The sequence below is a fragment of the Poecile atricapillus genome, chromosome 2 (assembly GCF_030490865.1).
Source record: "Poecile atricapillus isolate bPoeAtr1 chromosome 2, bPoeAtr1.hap1, whole genome shotgun sequence".
Taxonomy (NCBI): Eukaryota; Metazoa; Chordata; class Aves; order Passeriformes; family Paridae; genus Poecile; species Poecile atricapillus.
This window is the reverse complement of record NC_081250.1, coordinates 112,011,833-112,033,036: the sequence shown is the minus strand read 5'-3', so window position 1 is coordinate 112,033,036 and position 21,204 is coordinate 112,011,833. Positions and strand designations below refer to the sequence as shown.

The following is a 21,204-nucleotide window of genomic DNA, read 5'->3' as shown; positions in this document are numbered from 1 at the left end:
TATCATATCAAAGTATATTTCGTATTTACCAGTGCAAGGAACTTGCAAATTTTTTGGATTCTAATATTTTAAAATATCTAAGATTAAATAACTTTATTAATTTAAAATGGTTTTGTTACTCTTTTTAATTAGTCAGCTGATCAAAAATTAATGCTTAAAACATTTAACTGAAAATTAAATACTATAATGCCTGGATAGACACGTAGCATTTTATTCTCAGAGCTTCAGGTCTGTAGCAGATGGTAACGCAACAAAACCCCCAGTATTTTGTCTTTAGTTGAATTCTAACTTTGAAACCATCAGCCACACTAAACCTGGCTTTCTGTTCATGCTCACAATCTCAGAGCAAATGAGGTAATTGTAAATAGTGACTGGAAAAATTCACATTTCAGATATCACAGTTATGCCTTCATACAGCATATGCTGCCTAGGGCACTGATGTTGTTGTTTTGCCTAGTAACTACATACATTTGGGCACCTCCTCTGCATGCATAACATTAGGACAGCTTCAAAGAAAGAATTTTTACATCTGACGCTTGAGAATTACTAACACATTAAAAGTTGTCTTTCAGGAAAATCATCCAAAAAGTAAATAATAATAACAGCAAAATCACAAGTTAGTATAAAATCATCATCTTGCTATGTGTGACAATTTGTTCTGAACAGAGAGGACACAACAGACAAATAGCAGCAGGATTGAGTTATAAGGACAGCTCCTTAACCACAGATGGAATATATTTCCTCCTATTCCTTCTGAACCACAGTTCGGATTCTGACTAATAAAAAAAGCATATTTCCATTCCTCCTTCACACAAATTAAGTCATATTAATTAAAGTACTTAATACTGTAGCTACAGAGAGTAAATACTACTTTTTAAGGTGCATCTGAATTAGCTCACATAGCAGATTATGTAATAATAAATCTGAAAAACAAACCAAATCATTGTCCCTTCCTCACTTATTACAGCTTGGTGATTTTGCATGTGAGGGGTACGTCCTTGTGGCAAAGCAGCTACAGAAAACAAGCTGCTGCTCGTGATCTTCTGGGAGGACAAGGTAAGTGATATACTAGCAGCAGGTAAATACCTTTACATTCCTAGAGCAGTTATCCAGAAAGTTAAACATAAGAAGAATATCTTCTATTGATTTTCCATCATTACTTTCAAAAAGTTATGAGCACTCATGTTGTTCACTCATAAAAATTTAGTGCTTACTGTTCAGCAAGGGAATAGCCATTAAAAAAACAACTAATAAACCTCCTAAGAGTAAGAAAAAAAAAAATAGACCTTTTTTTCTGCTACTTAATATTCCATTCTTCAAAATCACATCTGTTCCTGCATGCTTCATCTTTTCTCTAATTCAGTTATGAAGTGCTTTTACACAAGAATACTGATAACCCGCATCAGAATTTCATATGTAGACATTCCTGAATTCAAAAATGCTTGGCTAGGATGCCCCTAGTCTTCAATTTTATTTCATTTTTCAGTAGAAGAGGTTTCTTGGAAATAGGAATTTACGCAAGTATGTGTCCATCTTTCTGCTGGCACACTAAAGATCCCATCCAGCTAGCCCTAATTGCATGTTTGCAAATGCTCTGTTACATTCTCAACTAGCATGGAGAAAACACATGAGATACCCCTCATCTCAGTAGTTAAAAGTACTCCCTGCCTAAAAGTTAAATCATAATTCATTGTCTTTTGAAGCAAAAGGGCAAGACCTAAATTAAATTTATGTCTCAAACTTGTGGGAAGTATCTCCAGCTATTTTGCTGGCCGTTCTGGAATTTCTTTGTCTTTGGTTCATATGCTTTGATTCACACTTTGTTTCTTGTGGAGCTGATGGACAATTGCAAATTATTCTCTGCTAGAATTCAGTGCTGGCTGTACTGAGGATCCAGTCGCCAGGAAAAAATAAATAAAGCAGCAACAAAAAAATTCCCTTAACTACTAAGGGAGCTAGCAACATTTTGAAAGAACATTGTAGCATCATTCAGAAACAAACAAAACATAGTTGTAAGCTTTCCGGCACAGTATGGATGGCAGATGCATTTACCTAAGAGTTTTACTCCTTTTTCTCCTCCCTTTTACTACTTACTGGACCATAAAAGCTACATTTGCCTGAGGGGCTTCTATGGAAGTCAATGAAAATCACCCCCACACTTACATGAAAAGAGAAAAAATGTATTTTTATATAACCATCATCTGTTCCACTCTATCCCCCAACACCCAATTGACTAGGAGCTTCTTGCTCCTAGTCATTCACTCATTCAGCTATAAATTAATTTAATAATTACAATAAACTTCCTGTGAGCTCCCTTTCCAGAGTCCAGTATTATCTCTGGTTAGATAGCAATTTATTCAGGAATAATTAGCTTTCTAGACAGAATGGCATTGAAACTGGCGATGCAATTCATTTTACCTCGCACAAGCATTTTAGACATGGGGGTAATTCTGCCCACACAACTCTTGAAGATAATCCTGGCGTTGGGGTTACCCCTAAACAAGATGAATCTTCTTCACATAAACATTATGTTGATCTTATGTTGAATTAATTGCTAAATAAAAAGATTACCTGCAGCCTTTGATAGAGCACTCGGGCCCAGAAGCTACACCGCTCGTTACAACCATCAATCTGAAAACAGCGCAAAAATAGGCAGTGAGACATCTGTGATACCAGAAATCCAGTGGTAAAAAGTATTTGTTATCTGATTTGTAAAGCAGATTACCCGAAGAATTTCCTTTAGACCATGAACAGCTGGTGGCTGGTACAAATTAGAAATCTGTTCTTCCTCATCCACTTCCACATGTATTTCACCAGACTGAACAGTAAGAATGTAACAGAAGCTGGGAGGAGGAAGATTAGTTGTCATCTATTAAAAAATAAGAAAAAGAAATGTGACAATAAAAAAGGCACTTTAATTTAGCCAGTCAAGTTTTACAATAATAAGCAAAATGAACAAAACAATTTACATTTTAAGATGGATGGGGAAACAAAATTATATAGTTAATAACAAGGACTCTGAAGTAGAAGTTGAGTTAATAAACCAACAATCACAGCTTATAAGTGAAATCAGATTGTGTGCATCATTCTTTCCATAATCTAACATTGATCCTCATCACAAAAACAACTCATAACTTGGCACACCTGGCAAACACACAGTGACTACTTCAAGGTGCTTTTTGTTGTTTTGCATATTTTTATTATGTGGTGGGAGTGCATTGATTAGTGTTGGCTTGTTGTTTTTTTTTTAAATCCATTGCTTTTCTGAGATTTGGGGACTTTTGCATGTGGGTGGGTTTTTATGATAGTAAACAGCTGCCGAACATTTAAAGCTGCCAAATTAAATCCAGGACAGCACAAGGAGATAATGAAGAACAGGAATGCAAGAGCTGCAAGAACCGCTCTCTTTGTGGTATGCCAGATTTTTCTTTTCCCCTTAAAAAGTACCATGACGTAACAACTTTATCAATCACCACTTAGAGAGGTCCCAAGCTGGAAAGACTTCTCAGAAAAGAAAAGACAATGCTAGAAGATAATTTTTATTGCAAATATGCTAAAATACTCTTCTAGCAACGTTTGTTGTTAATAAAACATTTAATTTTATAGAAGAAATATGAATATATTAAAGGCAGCTGCCCACCCATTAAAAAGAATCTGCTTAAACAAAAGCAAAGGAAGATGACACCCAAACTCTGTTTGCCTCTGACAGCATTAAAAAAGGTATTTGAATGCGTATACAGCTCAAAATAAATCAGTTCCACAGATCACTACCCAACAACATTATCTTCATGCTGGCAATTTTATGTACCAATGTATAAAACTGCTTCCATAGAACTGTGCATAAAACTATACTGTTTGTATCCAGAAAAACGCATCTCAATTGAAAGAACTCCACCCAGCTGAAAATGTGGAGCATCAGAATGCAAGCTGTGGTTATTTGTGAAATTAAACCCATGGCAGAAGTGTAAATTACATGATTATGGCAAGTTTCCTCCATTTTTAGATTGCTAATAAAACAGAAAAAATTAAGAAATAACAAGAGCCATTACAACACTAAATGACTTTTAAGAGCTTTGCCTCAGCCATAGATATTCCCATTCTGTTACCCACAGTATTTTAATGCATAAACCCATCCATTCCTCTGAGATTTCCATGATATTTTGATGAAAGGGAGAGTCAAAGAGAGCACAGCTATTTCACTCAGTTTCAGTCTCAATTTTATTTTTAACTGAGGTCTGAGCTTTCTGTTGTTAAATATAAACCCCTGGACAATGCAAAGAACACTATATTGCAGAGGAAAGATTCTTGGACTTTAGAAACAACTAGAAAAAACCATCTTCAATATTCCCTGGTTTTGAAACTTGTTTCTTTCCATCTCTCTCTCTCTCTCTTTTTTTTTTTTTTTTTCTTTTCCATATTGACTCTTTTGGCCTAAAACAGATTTTTAATACCACTAACTTATTCCCAAAGAACAGCCTATACAAGAACATCAAGAAAGGCCAAGTACTTGGTTACCCAGAAGCTTCTCAAATGGTCTAGTATTATCAAAATGATTTGATGTGACAGAACACTTTTTCAAAGACAAAAGCTAATTGAAGCAAAATTACAGATGTGATTTCAGCTTTGCAAATATATAGTAACATACTTTAAATCCATTTCTATACTTTCCCACCTCCTAAAATCACAGAAATGTTCATTAATCTTTAGTAATTACTTTTATGTTCATCCTTCTGACCTCACATGAAACAAGTCAAAGTCATTCTAACTAGTAAGAAACTTGATTCCAGCAGTCACTCTGTCTTCACAGAAGTTAATCTTCAAAAAAGTGCTTTCAAACCTAAGGCTGAAAAGTCCTTTTAAAGAATGAGTTAACATCCTTGTATATTGATTTCTCAGCAGGCTCCATGACACCTAGTATCTCTTTACTCCTGCAAGAACAGAGGAAGAAGTTGTCTGGACATCTTATCATTCTAGCTATAGACTATTAATAAGGGGCTAACTGCATAATTTTGGAAAGATGCTGCTGATCCAGAGGGCTTCAGGTTAGTCTGGGAGGTTGTCAGAATCAGTAAAACAAAACTTGGTAGTTAAAAGTGGGAGAGAGCCTTGATTCCCAAAGTAAACATGATTATATCACCACCAAAAATACCTGCTGTGAGTGAAAAAATTAATATTCATAATAACAAAACTTACCATTTCAGAGTCTTGACTTTGTCCGGGAACTTTTACAGGCACTGCTGGAGGCCACAGACTGTCTATCAGACTAAACAGTCCTAATGCCCTTCAAAGAGACCAATAAAATCAGGTTTAAAATGTTTTCCAGTGTTACACATTATATTAAAAAGATTCATTAAGAAATGTAATCGAAACCACTGCATGATTATGAAAACAATTTAAAATCATATTTGTTTTCTGGAAGCTGGTTTTGATTTGGTCTCGTTAAATCTCCATCTCTTCTGCTGCCGGGTGGAGAGGGAGGGAAGGGATGTATCACATCCAGTGACAAGCAAGTCCTGTTTAATCCTTTGCCACAAACAGCTTGCTGTTTTCAGGGGAACTGGGGTAAATGGCAGCTTGGGAAGGACACATATCAGCACAACTACTTTTAAAAAGGAGCTTTTAACTATTTAACTATTAAAAAGTTTTGCTTCTAACATCTTCATTTCTAGTGGGTGTTTTTTTGGGGGTTGCTGTGTGTTTGTGCTTTTTGCTGGGTTTTTTGTTGTTGTTGACAGCTGACTGTAACTGCTTTCATGAAAGTCAGTAATTATCAGATACAGAGAAACTGCAGGCATGATTTTGTTAAGTACCTGTGCAGAGAACGATCTCCTTCCTACACAGCTGCTCACTTAGTTATGGTTTATATTTATTAACTTTGAAAGTTTCACACTTTTTATTTAAAAAACAAACATAAATTTAACAGCCAGGTAAGATGTTGACCACTCTTTAGCAAACCAAGCTGTACTTTGCATCAGTTCAGTGGCTGCCTTGTGAGTTGATGGAACATCTTTGCTGGACAGGCAGAAGTAGCTGAGGGAGGGGAAACAGCTACAGATAACTAACCTGAAGAGACGTGCATTTTTCAGTTAAAGCTCTGAGTTATCTTGTCCCAGTTCTGTGCAGTTGAAGCACAGAGATCTGGATTTTAACCCCCCACTGCCTCCAAGTTGTCTGTCCCTCCAATTAAGAAAACCACTATTTCTGAAACAACTCTAAAAAATGAAGTCCAAAACTTGTTAAAAGTAATATTAGCTTCTAAACCCAACTGTTTAGAAGGAAACCACATAACCTGTTTACAGGGCTGAAGCACGTTGCAATATGCTGCTTCTCTTCAAGGGGTCATGGAAACTTTCCTTTTAAAGTTCTGCTTTTAGCTCACTTCTGCTTAAGCTTATTTATTTCTGCATTTCCTTAGTCCTTCTCTGGATCCTTAGACTTTGGGTGTCTACAGTGAGCTTCTCAGCATGCTTTTTGACTGCCTGTGATTCAATGTTAATAGTGATGCCTTTGGACCAGCTCTGCAAGAAATTTTGTGGCTGTAAATCTCAGAGGAGATCTTGAGGAATACAACTTGAGGTTCACAATTCAGGTAACAAGCTGTCAGACTAGAAAGACATTGTTGCTACCTGTAGTTGTGTTCTCCACATGAATGAACAGACTAGAGACACAAAAGTGATGCTCTTTTACAGAAAGGGACCCTCTGACTTACAAAGCATCATCTCCAAGTCTGTAAAAGGAGAGAGACTGGGATAGCTTTGTTGTTTAGAGGCTTTTTTAAGTTTTAGTTTGGGTTTTTTTGGTTTGTTTTTTGTTTTTTAACAGTGATGACACTACAACACACAAAGCAATATTCCCTAGGTACTAAAGATACTTTACAGCAAACTGACCACTTCTTGAATCTTTGACTGGGGCAAGATTTTCTGGTTTGTATTGTACAGAATGATACCTGACACCAGGAAGGCCAATGCCCAGAGGAACCTACTGGTCTTGCTAGCTGGGAGATGAAAAAGGAGAGCTACAAAACGAGAGCAGAGCCTCCTGTAAAACTCCAGCAGTTACATAAGTGACCTGCCTCACACAACCCATGGCACAAGGTCGGAGCACAGATACAAATGTACCACAAACTCTGCACAGAGACTGCACATTTATCAACTTAGAGCAACTAAGGCATGTTGTTTATTGCATGTTCATTGATCCCTCATATGAATTTTTAAGTGTTTACAAAGGACATGAAATTGTCCGTTCCTCTTTAGCCCACTTCTAACTTGTTATTGTGTCACAATATCTGAGACATGTGGTACATTTCCTTCTATTCTTTGTGCCCTTTTGGAGAAGGCCATCTACTGCTTGAACTAAGAGCACTTAATTAATAGTAAATGACAGTATTTGTTTGCAAGCAGGCAGAGGATCAGTGCTGTGTGGGGTAAATCTCCTGAACATCTTGGCCCCATCACTTCTCAGACACCAGTCAGGCCAAGGGCAGAGACAAACCAAAGGATTTGCAAGTTCCAAATCACATCCTGCTGTGATCCTTGTTTATGAGCTGGGATGTTGTCTCCTGGAGCTCTCACTCCATCAGTCAGTGTCCCTGCTGGGAAGCTCCCTCGTTGCTCCATCCACTTATACACCTCCAGAAAAGATAACTCTCTCTTTACATTTAGGGGCTTCAAATTAGCAGTAGGGAGAATGAAGTGGGGGCACTGCCAGTGGAGAAATGACAAAGACATTGTGTCCTCCTCTGTAGAAGATCATTATCCTCACAGAAAGAATAAAATTAATTCCCTTCACTGGCCAAGTAACACTCAAACTCCAGTTCAATCTGATTTGAACAATGGGTGCAGTTTATTCAATATGTGTAGCCTTCTTCAGCTACAGAGTCAGGACAAGAGATGAACAGCTGGCTCTGTGCTACAGTGAAGAGGCATGGTTAGCTCCCATGTGCATATGGAGCCTCTCTGGATACACAACACAAAATTAAAACGTTAAAATTTTGCTCTATGAGTGTAATTACTAGGTACTTTGAAAAAAAAAAAATTGATCACAAAAGGGCAGACTTCTAAAAAAGGAAAAGCAGAATAAGAAGTGAGAAGAAACAAGCTCAAGGATCAAAAAGAAAAATGAACATGTAAAGTATTTTGAATAACTATTTTTTTTTTCTTTTATGTCAGAGAATAGGGCTCTATTGTAGTACTCTATAACTTTGAAAAAAAAGACTGGATGTATAGCAGGAGAAAGACAAAAAAAATCTATGAGATTCTAAATGACAGACTCAACTCTCTACTTTCCATGACAGGCTCAACTCTGTGTTCGGTAAAACAAATTTTGTCCCATTGCAAATATGTATATTTCCACCGTTTAACACCAACACAATAAGACTACCAGTAACTCCAATGGAGTGTTACAGTAAAGATTTCCTCATAAATTTGGATTTATGACAGGTAGGTATGCCTCTCTTCTACAAACACACATCTTCAAGCTTTGCTTATGTATAATGAGATTTTATATATGTGTGTATAAATACATATAATAAGCAAAATTTTGGTGTCCTTCATTATTTTTATTATGCAATGTCTTCAAAAGACATCTGTCTTAACCTTTCCTTGCAAAACTTCAGTATATCTTTCTCTGTATTCATAAATGCAAACTGCCTGCTATGTATCCAGACATCAGGCAGAGATTTTTAAAGATATAACACTGTCAAACAGGCTAAATACATGACTGATAAACCAGTACTTACGCTATCAGAATATTTCTGATCCTGTGGAAATTCCACTTATTTCGTACTACAAGCTCTGTCTCAAAAGTCAAACAACTCTGATTTTTCAAAACTGCAATTCACTGATTCTGACCTGGCAACTTATTTCATAACCTAATAAGAAGATTTTGTTTATTTCTCTCAAAAGCGTGAAGTTTCAGCTACAGTTCTGGTCCAAGAACGTTGTTTGTGCCATGCCTGATCCAACTTTTAACATACGGCTTATAGTTTGGGGGATTTTTCAACTTTAATAATCATAACAGGCTCAGGGGAAAATTACTAGAGGGAGAAAATACCAGCAATATCAGAGAAAAGAAGGCACACAAACAGGGAAAAAATGTGTAAGGTTTAGAGCAAGGAACAGAAAGATGCTAGGATTCTCTTCCAACATCTTCCACAGATTTGCTCTGAGGACTCGGGACTTGGAACTTCTCTGCTTCCTCCTCTCCTACTTCTTAAACTTTCTGTCTAAACCAAAACAGTTTTCTTTGGCAACGTCAGTCTCAATTATTAAGAACTCAAAAATAAAGCAATTCTTAGCCCTCTGTGCAAAACTAAGAAATTCCTTAATAATCACCTAGACTGCATAAGCTTCAGCTGTCAAGGGACAAGCAATCCAAATACAAAGCTGATACTGTAGGCTCTCTCTCTCCCTCCCTTTAACTGACCTACTAAGATCTTGCAGTGCACAAACTATGCAACACCACATTTTCTTAGTCTTGAGTAATAAAAGCAACAAAATCACAAAGTAAAAATCCGAGCCTACTAAACCAGCATCTTTGTCAAAATACAAACAGGGAGGAAGGGCTGCTGAGCTTTTTTCCCCCCAGGTTTTATTTAGATATACGGAATTATATAGTTGAATGATTTAAATAGTTTAGTAATTCAATTTTTTATAGTATATTAGAAATTACACATACTACTCTAAACCACTGAAATTATACTATAGAATTACTTTTGATTCAATATGGATATGCCTATGTTATTCTCCAATGCTGATTACTAAATAGATTAATGACACAAGCCCTAAGATACAATCAGCAGTCCATGTTTATTAAAGAATAGAAAATTCAGGAAATAAAAAACTTAATTTCTGCTATAAAAGCAGACATAGAAATTAATATAAAAATAATGCAAGTATTCAAAACTTCAATGTGATTATTGTAATTATACTTTAAATGACACTCAACTTTTAACCACAGAAATTACTGAGGTGTTTCAGGACCTCAAAACCCAGAGGCGTGGGTGGATCTTTTAGATGGCAGTCTTTTTGGAGGAGGGAAAACCAAAGGAAGGAAGTTATGACCTCCTTGCTCTGCAGAGAGTTCTTACTATTACATTTCCTGTTAATGTCCAGCAGTTGAAACACTTGTGCAGCAGTTAGCAGCAGTCCTCTCTTTTGAGGGCAAAACAAAATGCAGAGAAAGTATACAGTGAAGAGCAAAGGGGAAAAAATGAGAGAAATTTAGGCCAGAGAAGTATGTGATTCAAATGGAAGGAAACAGAAAAGAATGAAAACCCTCAAGCACAATAATGACCACTATACACATACAGAGAGATTTCACATTTCAGTGCCTAACATTTGAAACTTTAAAATAACAAACAATAGAAGCCAACTTGAAAATGTAGAAATTTATCAGAAAAACATAACACTGGTTGATGAACTCAATATTCAGAGCCTGTTTAGTGTAGAGGAAAGCCCAACAGATAGTACAGCCTGCCATGAATTAAATATTGGCTCAAAAGCCAAAACTTATGAGTTGATGTATCCTTCAAAGTGTTTTAGCCTATCCAACACAAGTGTGGATTTTAGTACTCTACATGCAGCAGTTGCCTCCTCTTTTGAAGATTATTAACCACGTTTTCAATTTAGGGACAAAATTTTTACTGATTCCCTGTGCTCTTCCTCCCCCCTCCATTTTTAAATTGCTGTCATCTTTCTGCTCTGCTGCAGAGAAACTCTTCATGTTTCTAACATATAAGAAAGCATAAAGAGAAGAAGCAGGTACATCTACTATACTTAGCAGTAAAACAACTCAATGGTAGGAAAATCAGGTGAAAAGCCCAAATTGTCAAAATCAAATTATTATTCTGTGTGGAATTCCAGGTAGGGCTAAAAAAAAAAAAAAAATCCGTATTTTTTGTTGATAAAGCCAGATCTCTAACTCCAAAGATTATTTCAGATCACCGAAATTAACTTCTAGTAGGAAACAGGAACCATGACAATTTATAGGTTATTTACTCCTGAAGCATTTTAGTGAGTGCTCAGCTCCTGCATCTAATTGCATTCATTTAGTTCCTGGTTATACCTGACATGCCTGAACCACGCCCAGGACCTATTAAAAGAGGGGGCTTGCATGTGCTGCAGATGGATTCTTAACCAGCATTCCTGCCTCTAGCAGCACACCCCCAAAATCTCACTTCCTCTTCCTCAAGGGGCTGAATTTAACACATGAGGCAGTGGGAGGGTGAGGGTGAGAACCAGAGCCTCTAAGGACACACCACCACCAGCAGCCTTTCAGTTAATATTTTTCAGTCTTCTCCCTTTAAACCTCTGTACTTTCTTTCTTTTTTTGCTGATACCAAGCATGAAGTCCAGGGAATAGTTGCAGGAAAGGTTACGTGACAAGTATGAATGAGAGGGTGAAGAGAAAAGCTGTCAGGAAACAGATACTGAACCACACAAGTTCAGTCAGTTGCCACACTACTGCTTCCTACTTTACCCAACAGCCTCACAGAGTAGAAGAACTGCTGGAAATCAGGCACTGAACAAGCCATGGCAACTCTGCCATGACTCAGCCATGTCCTTTTGTCTTACAGGATTGCTAGGAACTGGACTGCAAACACCACTTCCTTTACTGGACTGCAAAGGGAAGGGTTTCTTGCAGGGATGGTTTAGGGGAGTATGCTTTATGTGGCTCTGAAAACCACCTCAATTAGTAACAGACCTTCAAACGACCTACACGAGACCCTACTACTTGTCAAAACATATTGAAAACCAATATTCAACATTAAAAGTGTTTCTCTCATTGTAAGGTTACTGTCATTCCAAATTTTCACAGAGCTGATTGCTGTCAAGACAGGACATGGTTGTGTAAGTTCTTATCCCACTTTTCTCTTGGAACACAAGTGTTTTCTTATCAGAGAAGAAATGTGTTTAGTTTCTTTAGCACTCCTTAACAGTACAGGTCTGTTCCAAAGATCAAGTAACGTGTTCAGCAGGGTTTTCCCCTGGGTGTAAAATACCCTTTATCGTAGGCTAAGAGGTTTTTCGCCCTTGGAATGAAACTTCAGCTTACAACAGCGGTTTTAAAATTGCATTTACCGGAATGATGTCAAACAGTACTCTGAATTAAGTATTTGATGATGAGGATGGATGACAGCCTGGAAAATTTTTTGAACAATAACAGTGGTCCATTGATGGAAAATGCTTGAGAACCTGTTGTATCTATTAGCAAATCTCCTGTGTCTCACAGAGGTACTGAGGAAGCATTCTGTCCCTGATTACAATCCATGTGACTGTGGGACAACATGAACATATGGGATCTTATTAGCCATTCCTGGCTTTCTCCAGATCACGTGCTTCACAGGCACACACAAAAAAAGTCATTACTTTTCCCTCATATATCCTACATTTTCTTCCCTTTCATCCACTTTAAAAGCCACTGTCAGACTCCAGGAAACAAGAAGTTTCAAAGCCATCTCCCTTCAAAAAGTAATTGGTGCTCTCAAAAAAAAAAAAAAAAAAGAAAAAAAGAAAACAACCAAAACCGGCAGCAGTCTTTCTTGCAGGGCAGACCACATAGTTCTTACTCACTCATGTGCTGCAAGCCAAGGTTGGGCACTCAAAGGCATAACCCATCATGTGCTTAGATACACCAGTGGCTCTGGAAATCCATTTATCCAGTGGCAATGAGTTCTACAGCTTAATTATGCTCTCTGAGAGTAAGTACTCCCTTGTATTCATTTCAGCTATGGCTTTGCTGTGGTTTCCATCACACCTAGAATGTGTCCCAAACACTTAAAGTAATAAAAAGTCATAAAGCAGAACTTAGGCTAAAACAATTAAGAAAAAAATAAATCCCTGAACAATTCCCCCACCCACCCATCTTGTACAATGAAATCACGTTTTAACCACTGCACTGTCCCCGAAGCTACACTATACCCATTTTCTTTTAATGTTCCCTAGCAGGGTTACCACCAGCACAGCTCCAGCTGAGCCACCAACATTTTCAGCAGTGCTTCTTCTAAAGGTCCTCAGAATAGCCAGAAGTAAGTTACTGCTGCTTTGAAACAGAATTTACATTATGAAAAGTCTGTCTCTTATTAGTTAGGCAGAGTACTGGAAGCACCAGCAGCCAGTTGTAAAACTTCATTTGTATCCAGAATTCCAAAGCCATTATTTAATTTGCTTGGAAAAAATGTAACTTTAAAAAAAAAGCCAGCAAAATAATTAAATAAGAAGACGTGTTTGTTATTAAAGATCCATAAAAATGCAAGTAGGCTCGAAATCTAAAGGCTCTGAAAATTAACACTGCAAGTACATAAAAAGAAAAGCATACTGAATAGAGCTGGCTGGAAAACAACAATTCCATTTTGCTAAACATTTCAAGGCTTTGAAATTCGTTTTTGTTCCAATATGAAACAAAAATGAGACTTTCTCAAAGTTTTCATGAAATGAGAATGAGAGAAAGAATATTCACTCCCTCTGGACCTGAAAAAAATCTTCCCAACAAAGCTGTCTCCAAAATAGATAATGTTTCCATGAAACATTCTGGTTTTGATGAAACAGCATTTTTCAACAGGAAAAAAAGTGTCAGCAGAAATACCATAGCCATTCTAACAGCAAAGGCTTATCTAGATCGGATGCTTGTACGAATAAATTATGTTGAGAACTGAACCAATCTACTTATATTTGTATAGGTCCCCATGAGAACATTGTATCACCCTCCTCAGTAAGATACTCTGTAAGATAATTGATCTATTTAATTTTTTTTCTTGACTAAAGATATTTTTATTTGAAGAACATAACAGGAATCACAGAATAAGCAAAATCTGAGATGTGCCATAAGTCAATTTGTTCCTTACCTGGGGGAATTTTTCTATAAAGTTGTTGACATTCCTATTCCAAAATAAGAATGGTTTTAAGATTTGCAAGATTTTTATTTTTTTTTAAGAAACTTAAACTGTGGTTCTAAAGCCATATAGATGTAACAGAATTAAGCTCTCATATACTAAAGGAAAGTCTGGGCTTGAAACTTCAAGCCATACTGGGCAGCACTGTAGAAAAAGTTCTGCAATGAAAGGGAGGTGAACTAGTGTTTTTAAGTCTCTGAATCCACTGAAGAGGAAGAAAACACTCATGTTTTATGAAATATTGCACATAGTTAGTAATTCTTTACTCTGCTAAGTGTGTATTTGTACATTAGCTGATTTATGCTCATTTTGGAGAATGGTTAGCATAAGCATAGCTGGGTGCCCCAAAAGTGGCAATGAGAACATTTGCTTGAACAAAGCCAGGTTCAGTTGTTCCAAAGAATGTTGGTCACAGAAATAAATAAAAAAGGCAGCTCATCTTTGCCTGTCACAGAAGGCAGTATGTTCTTCCATTAATTGTTCTCACCTTCCTCTTGTAGTTCTCTGCAAAATTTTCATTCCAGCTAAGCAGCAGGATTTTCCTTCCCATCTCCTGCAGTACTGCTCAATGTCATCTGTGGAACTCAGGGACTGCAGCTGCACTTCACTGAACATGCCATAGGCATCCTGGACAAGGAGGCATAACCTGCAAAACATTCCTCCATTACTCACTGGCATCTGTTCATAACAAATCAGTGAGCAAAGTTCTGAAAATGATATTACAAACTTCAGGACAGGGCTTATCCTCTACAGCATCTGCTGAATTCCTATCAAGTAACGTATCAATAAACAAACCCAACATCATTAAAGGTTTTCTCACGTATGTTTTCAGGACATAACAGGACCATGAAGCAGAGAAGCGTGACTAGAACAAAGAGTACAGGGCTTGCACTGGGGATCAGATTAATTAACTGCTATGCATATGTGGCTTCTGTACTTAAAAACAAAGAAAGTTGAATTTTTGCCTTACTTGAGGTGAATTCTACAACAAAGAGAGAACAACAACAGACACATAAATATGTGTGTGTTTATAAATATAAAAGTTCTGCTCAGAAGTAAGCAAAGCAACATACTTCACAAGTAATAACCACCAAGACTGGCAAAGCAAGCATTACATTTTCTCACACTTTTTAAAAAAAGAATCCTCAGGATGCAAAAAAGAATGAAACATCAGTTTTTCTTCAAAGAAGAACAAAACTAAACAAAACAACATAAAACTGGAGACTGGTATATTCAGAGTTGGGTATGAAGCCTAGAGGAGCTATTTTAAGAAGGTAATTAAAGAACCTGCTAAACAAACAATTTGATTAAAATCTATGGAAGTAGGGGCTGTAGGGCTGGGAAGTATTGCTTAACCAACCTGATGGCATTTTGAGAAGATAGTACTGTCATAACAGATAAGGCAAAATCAGTGGATGTCATACATTTAGATAGTCAAAAGCACATTTCACAAGATTCTGCACCTGAGATGAGCCGCCACGATAGCATGAGTCATGCAGGGCTGGAGGAAGGAGGCCCCTGTCTACAAGATTGGTTTTAATTGCCTCAGAAAGAGACAGTTAAGCATGGAAACTTTTCAAAGGGAAACAAAATTTACCTTTGAGGGTAGCACACACATCTTTGTTTCCAAATAAAACTCAGAGGTGCACCAGGCAGCAGAATTCAGTTCATTTCAAAGGTACATGCCAAAACTACCCTCCCCAGAGCAGCACCATTGTTCCCAGCAAGCCAACTCCAACTGCTTTTGGAACACATCCTATAACGTACATGCACCCTAAAAGCATTCAGCAGCAGTCATTATATCTTTATAAAATAAATTTCATATTAAATGAGCTCCTACACTGAAGAAATCCACATTTCTTCACATGGAAAATTAGGCACATAAAAGAACACTAATCACACTCTCCTTGTTCATGATGAAGGGTCTAACTTTGGCTCAGACCCTCAAGAAGGCTGCATTTGATGTAAGATACAACCCCAAAGGCTTTCTGACATCAGCAATTGTGCAAGCACCAGCTAAGAGCCCTCATTTTTTCAAATTCTGGTTCTGGTTTTGAGGAGCAGGGAGGGATAGGACTGGGTACAAACAAAGACTCCCATATTTTCCCCTACCTCTAGCTACAAAGGTCCCATACAAACCAAGTCATCATCAGAAAAAAAACCCCAAAACAAACTAGAAGAACTAGGTTTGCCTGCCGCTTTCCATGTTAGGACTTTACAATCAGTTAAGAACTCCCCTGAGCTTTAACTGATTTGACTGAAATTCCCCATGATATTGTTATGTTTGGAAAACCAGAGTTCATATTCTCTGAACATTTCTGAAAATCAGATTGAGGGGAACCGGAAAAACAAAGTTTTGCCTATGTTAACAAATTGTTGACTGTTAATTGTGAAAAATTAGCCCTCCATATCTTGGAGCAAGAAGGGCCAACTGAGTTAGTGTCTCAGATCAGATCAGTTCAGCAGTCTCTTAACTGATCACTGGAATTTCTCATATCTTTAGTGAGACATAACTGAACACAAGTAAGTCTCAGACTAGCTGGCACCAGGGTCATATTAAGTCCTCTGGGACATGTTAATTGCCCAAATAAAACTAGCTTGGTTGGTGCTGAAGACATCAGTCACTAAAAGAGCATTTTCCAAGTCCTTTTAAGTCAAGCAAAGAGATGGTTTCTGTCAAACATGGGAATCTCAACTCCCTGCATCCCTGGCCACAGATTTCCATTCCTTTGTGGTGGCACATAAATGGCTAGGACAGGAAACTGATCTGACCAAAAAATACTGTAGCCAAATCATCATCATCAGCAGCATCTTCTGAGTTCCTTGATAATCAACTCTGTAAACTCCTACTTGCATGGAGTACTGCTTCTAGGCAAGGATGTATTTTCTTTGAAGCTCACACTCCAGCTGTCCAGTGTATGCAGCACATACAGGAATCTCAGGTCATATGATAGGAGAACAGTCATCTTATGACCATGCTCAGGGCAGAGAAGAACCCTGTTGTTTGAGGCTTCTACCAGCAGTGTTCCCATTCACACTGGGAATACATTCATGATTGTTGGCATCATGAAGGAATACAGAGCAGCAGATTCCAAGTTCCTTTGCTCTGTCAGGTTTGTACACAAGAGCAGACAGACACTATATTTACCACACTGGCTTTTAACAGTGTCCAAAAGGTAGTCATAGTTTCTCTGCAACATGCATTTAAAATAAAATGTGTGTATTCACTCACTTGGAAGTCAGAAATTCATTAATAACCCTTCAGATGCCAAATTTCAGTCTAAGAGAGAAATATCCCAGATCAACACCATGAAGAGAAGTCCACAAACACATTCTCCCTGCTTCACCATGCCTTTAAAACAGTATCAATGCATGATGGCAAAACCTTGTAGTGCTATAGGTGTTTGAGGGACAACTGATTTTTCCACTTAATGACTATCATGAAATCAGCTGTATCCCACAAGAGACTCAGCAATGCACTTGGAGAACTACACTCCTGTTCTTTGGAACTGGTTCTGTTCTATGGATTTTGTACATGCTGTCAGCATCACTGACAGTAGCGGCTGCATTCAGAGCCTATTGATTCATGACCTTAACTTCCTTCTTTTTTCCCTTGATTTCACTTTATTCCAAGAACAGTGCATTTGGGTTATTTTCCCATGTTGCAGTGTTGCTCTCATGTTACAGCAAATGTTCTCACAAATTAACTTTTAGCAGGCAGTCTAACTGTGATTAAAGCAAACAGCTTGTCCCATTACTTTTTTTCCCCCCTTTGAACCTCACTACCACTATGAAAACCCACATCAAAATTATGAAAAAAGCTGCAAAGCCAAAATGAGTATCTGCCCCCAGGAATCCAGCATTTATGTTTCGTGCACATCTATAGGAAATGCCTTTTTTTCATAAAATGTGGATTTGTATCAGTTAATAAGGTTAAACGTACCTTTACCAAAGCCTTGTCAGCATGCACAGTACTGAACTGTTGGAAAAAAATGACAGGCAACATCTTCAATTTAATCAGTGCTGCTTGTGCAGGAGGAAATAAAGGCCATCTTTATTTTTGGGACAACAGGACGTAACCCTGTGTAAGACCCTCAACTTAAAATATGGGAAACTGAAATGTCTCATGTAAAATAGCAGAGAATTCACTCCTGGAGAGAGAAGTAGCAGGAAAGTCAGTAGAGGAACAAATGCTGGAGATGCAGACTAAGGAAAAGGTGAAGGATGACACATTGGTAATAGCAAAGGGGGCAAAGATAGGGAATGATAAGACATGAGGCAGAGTTTAGCTTTTTTTTTTTTTTAATGCAATGACACAGAAAGTCTCATGCAAAAGCTTGGGAAGATTTTGCTAATTTGCTAATAGCCAGAAGCAAGGATGGGGGCTGGAGGAAGATGAGGCTGATTACTGTGCATTATTTCTATGACTGTGCTGATCTTTAGGACAAAATGTCTCCCACTAGAAATCTGGAGAGGATTACAGGATTAATGCCATGCCCTTCTCCCAGTTAGTCACTCTTCATGGGTAAAGGGTAAGCCCTTCTTTTACTAATATGTTTTTATGCATGAAAAATCATCTCTCTCCATGCTGCTGCCTTTTATCAAGCAGTTGACTTTCTGGAGAGGTAAGGGCAATGAAAACCTTCTCCATTTTTGGTCCCCTCCAGCCTCCTCAGCAGCTAGTGGAAAAGAATAAGAAAAGGAAGATCTGCCTGCAGAGGAGATGACAGTGCAGGGAGGCCAGAACAGACTGATTACACAGACACTGAGTCTTGGGAAAACAAACAGCAGAAATTTGTCATGAGCAGATCTTAACCAAGAAGTAATTGTTTTAGCCTTGGGTCGGAGGACAACTGTGTGGCCCAGGGCAGCTCTCCTCCATGCACAGCTAAGCTGTGCAGTAAAGCACAAAGGACAGGACAGCCAGGCAAACCCCACCACCTTTGCAGCACTCTGCACAGACTTCATTATTGCTCTTTCTTTGGAAAGGAGTGAAAGGGGGGAATGGGAAAATGCCTGAAAACTAATTGACTTGTATTAGCTCTGATATTTGCTCATTCTTTATCTTAACCATCCATGAGACAGCTGCTGCTGCTTTGTTTGTCAGGAGGACTTCTTATCTCTGTGAGGTGCGGTCCTAGCAGAGGCATAAAGCACACGTACATAAACACACACAAACAAAACCCCCTCTCCCTTCATCACCAGAGGCACAACACTACCTACACAACTCCAATTCAGCAACTTGTCTGGTCAAGTCTCAAGGTGGAGCTGATTAACTCCTGCTAATATGGCTCAGATTCAAATTGCAACCTGCAGGACACCACCCTACCTGGGTTTAATTTATCCCTACCTTATGAACTCCTTGCATTCACCATACCCATACAGTAACTGAAAAATCAAACTCAGAGCACAGGGACAAACTGCCCATCTTCCCCCTTTTAACACTAGCAGGATTCCTCTATTAAAAACATGCAGTAAGTTCCTTCATGCTCCTTTTTGAAAAGAATGTACCCACTGCAGCCTTCTTTGGGGAGATACAAGATTTAGAGTTTTCTGCTTAAAATCCATACAGTTTGCTTGTCAATAAAAAGTAACTGAAGCTCTACAGAACACCATTATGGAATGAATGTTACAAATACAAATTAATGATGACTGTAACTATCTCCTTCTCTGCATAGGTTGCAGAGGCACACAGGTACAGAAGAAAACACAAGCACCATCCTTTCCAGTTTATAAGAGGAATGTCAAGCTGGAAGAAAAATTCTGGTCCAAGTACAGACATTTCTAGCGCCCAGCCTGATGCTCTGGTTTGAACCACTGACATGAACAAAACAGCGATAATTTGCTTTGAATAATGTAGGTTTAAAATCACTGAAAAGTACAGTTTGTTGTCATGTATATTTTTATTTGACAACTGTGGAAAGGCTCAGAAGGAAAGAAAGAAAAAGGCAGTTCTGGAGTGCTGGACCTGGCAGAAGTATTGGTGGGAACTGCACATGTGATAGGAGTACCACCTGGGAAATTACCTAGTCTTATTATCTCAGCATCTCAAATAGAAAATATGTAGCAGAGGCCTCTCTGGTCTCAGGAAAGGAAACTTTTGTTTTTGCAGACACCTCCTAACAGAGGATTTCTGTAACACACTTGCAAATACCACAATAACTATACCAAGTCCCTTATTTTGGATTTTCCTTGCTTTTCATTACAGGTTTTATACACATGTTAAAAAGTTGAGTGAGAGTGGTTGTAAGATAACTGTTGCTTATTTTTATTCACTTCCTTGAATCATCACATAGTTCAACACAAACTGGAAAATCAAATACCACTTCCACAAGGTCTTTCATGATTCCCTGCCTGCTGATTGCTTTTTCCATTTCTTCATTCATGTTAATCCTTCCACCTACTATTTTCTGCCCGTGGCCTGAAGAAGCAGCACTTCTGTGGGAAACAGTTTTTGTGCGTAGGAAGAGACCTGTATGAGCCAAGCGTGTCAGCAGAGCTACCTTTTTAATGCAGAATGTGCTGGTAGAGAACAGGGCTGCAGAGCACTGCAAACGTTCCCACTCAAAACATGGAACACCACCTGCCTGGTGGGAGCTACGTACAACTCGTCAGGAATTGGTGTAGCATGAAAGCCAGCTTTTTGTACTTGCCATGACAACCACAGCTTCACATGTGACAATTTTTCTGCAAAAAGCATTTCTTATACGAAGTTTTCACGTGACACCACATGAACTTTTTAAACTCTCCATCTGACACTGTCTCTAAGTGCACTTTTGAATGAAACTGCTGATCTGTGTGTTTTATTTGTACATGGAATTCCTCTCAAAAGTAAACAAAACATTTAAAACCATAAAAAGACATTCCTGACATCTACTCAAACACGATATAGAACCTAAGCTGTAATTTCAAACAGTTAGAGTTGCATTTGAAAATATTTTCAGTATCATGGATAGCTTTGCTTATGTCAGACTCAAAAATGAATACTGAAGTTGTTCTACATTCATAGTTTAAATCCAAAGTAATTATGCCATGTAAGCCAATTTTAATAGTGATAGCTCATTTGGAAGACACAGAGAGTTAAGGAAAAATAACTTCCTAAGTATTCCCTAAAAGTTTATGTAAGGGCTAGGCCATAATGGAACAGTAAGGCCTTCCCCTGTCCAGATCCCCCTGGCATCTCAATGTCCCATGAGACATAATTTATGGTCCTTCTGCTATGACCCATTCCATACAGATTGTTATGTAAATAAAGCCAATTTTGAGTGGTAACAAAAAAGCAAGCACATCAGATCACACCAGCTTGCTTCATT

General features: G+C 38.1%; 1 protein-coding gene across 1 annotated transcript in view; it reads right to left on the bottom strand.

The window, feature by feature from the left end:
- The window catches only part of SPIDR (scaffold protein involved in DNA repair), a 196,463-nt gene that overhangs the window by 14,247 nt on the left and 161,012 nt on the right, over nt 1-21,204 (bottom strand). The window contains exons 11-14 of the mRNA XM_058832528.1: nt 14,379-14,537; nt 5,194-5,281; nt 2,726-2,869; nt 2,572-2,631 (exon numbers count right to left, since the gene is read on the bottom strand). Coding sequence (XP_058688511.1) covers nt 2,572-2,631; nt 2,726-2,869; nt 5,194-5,281; nt 14,379-14,537 — 451 coding nt within the window. The remainder of the gene's footprint in view (nt 1-2,571; nt 2,632-2,725; nt 2,870-5,193; nt 5,282-14,378; nt 14,538-21,204) is intronic.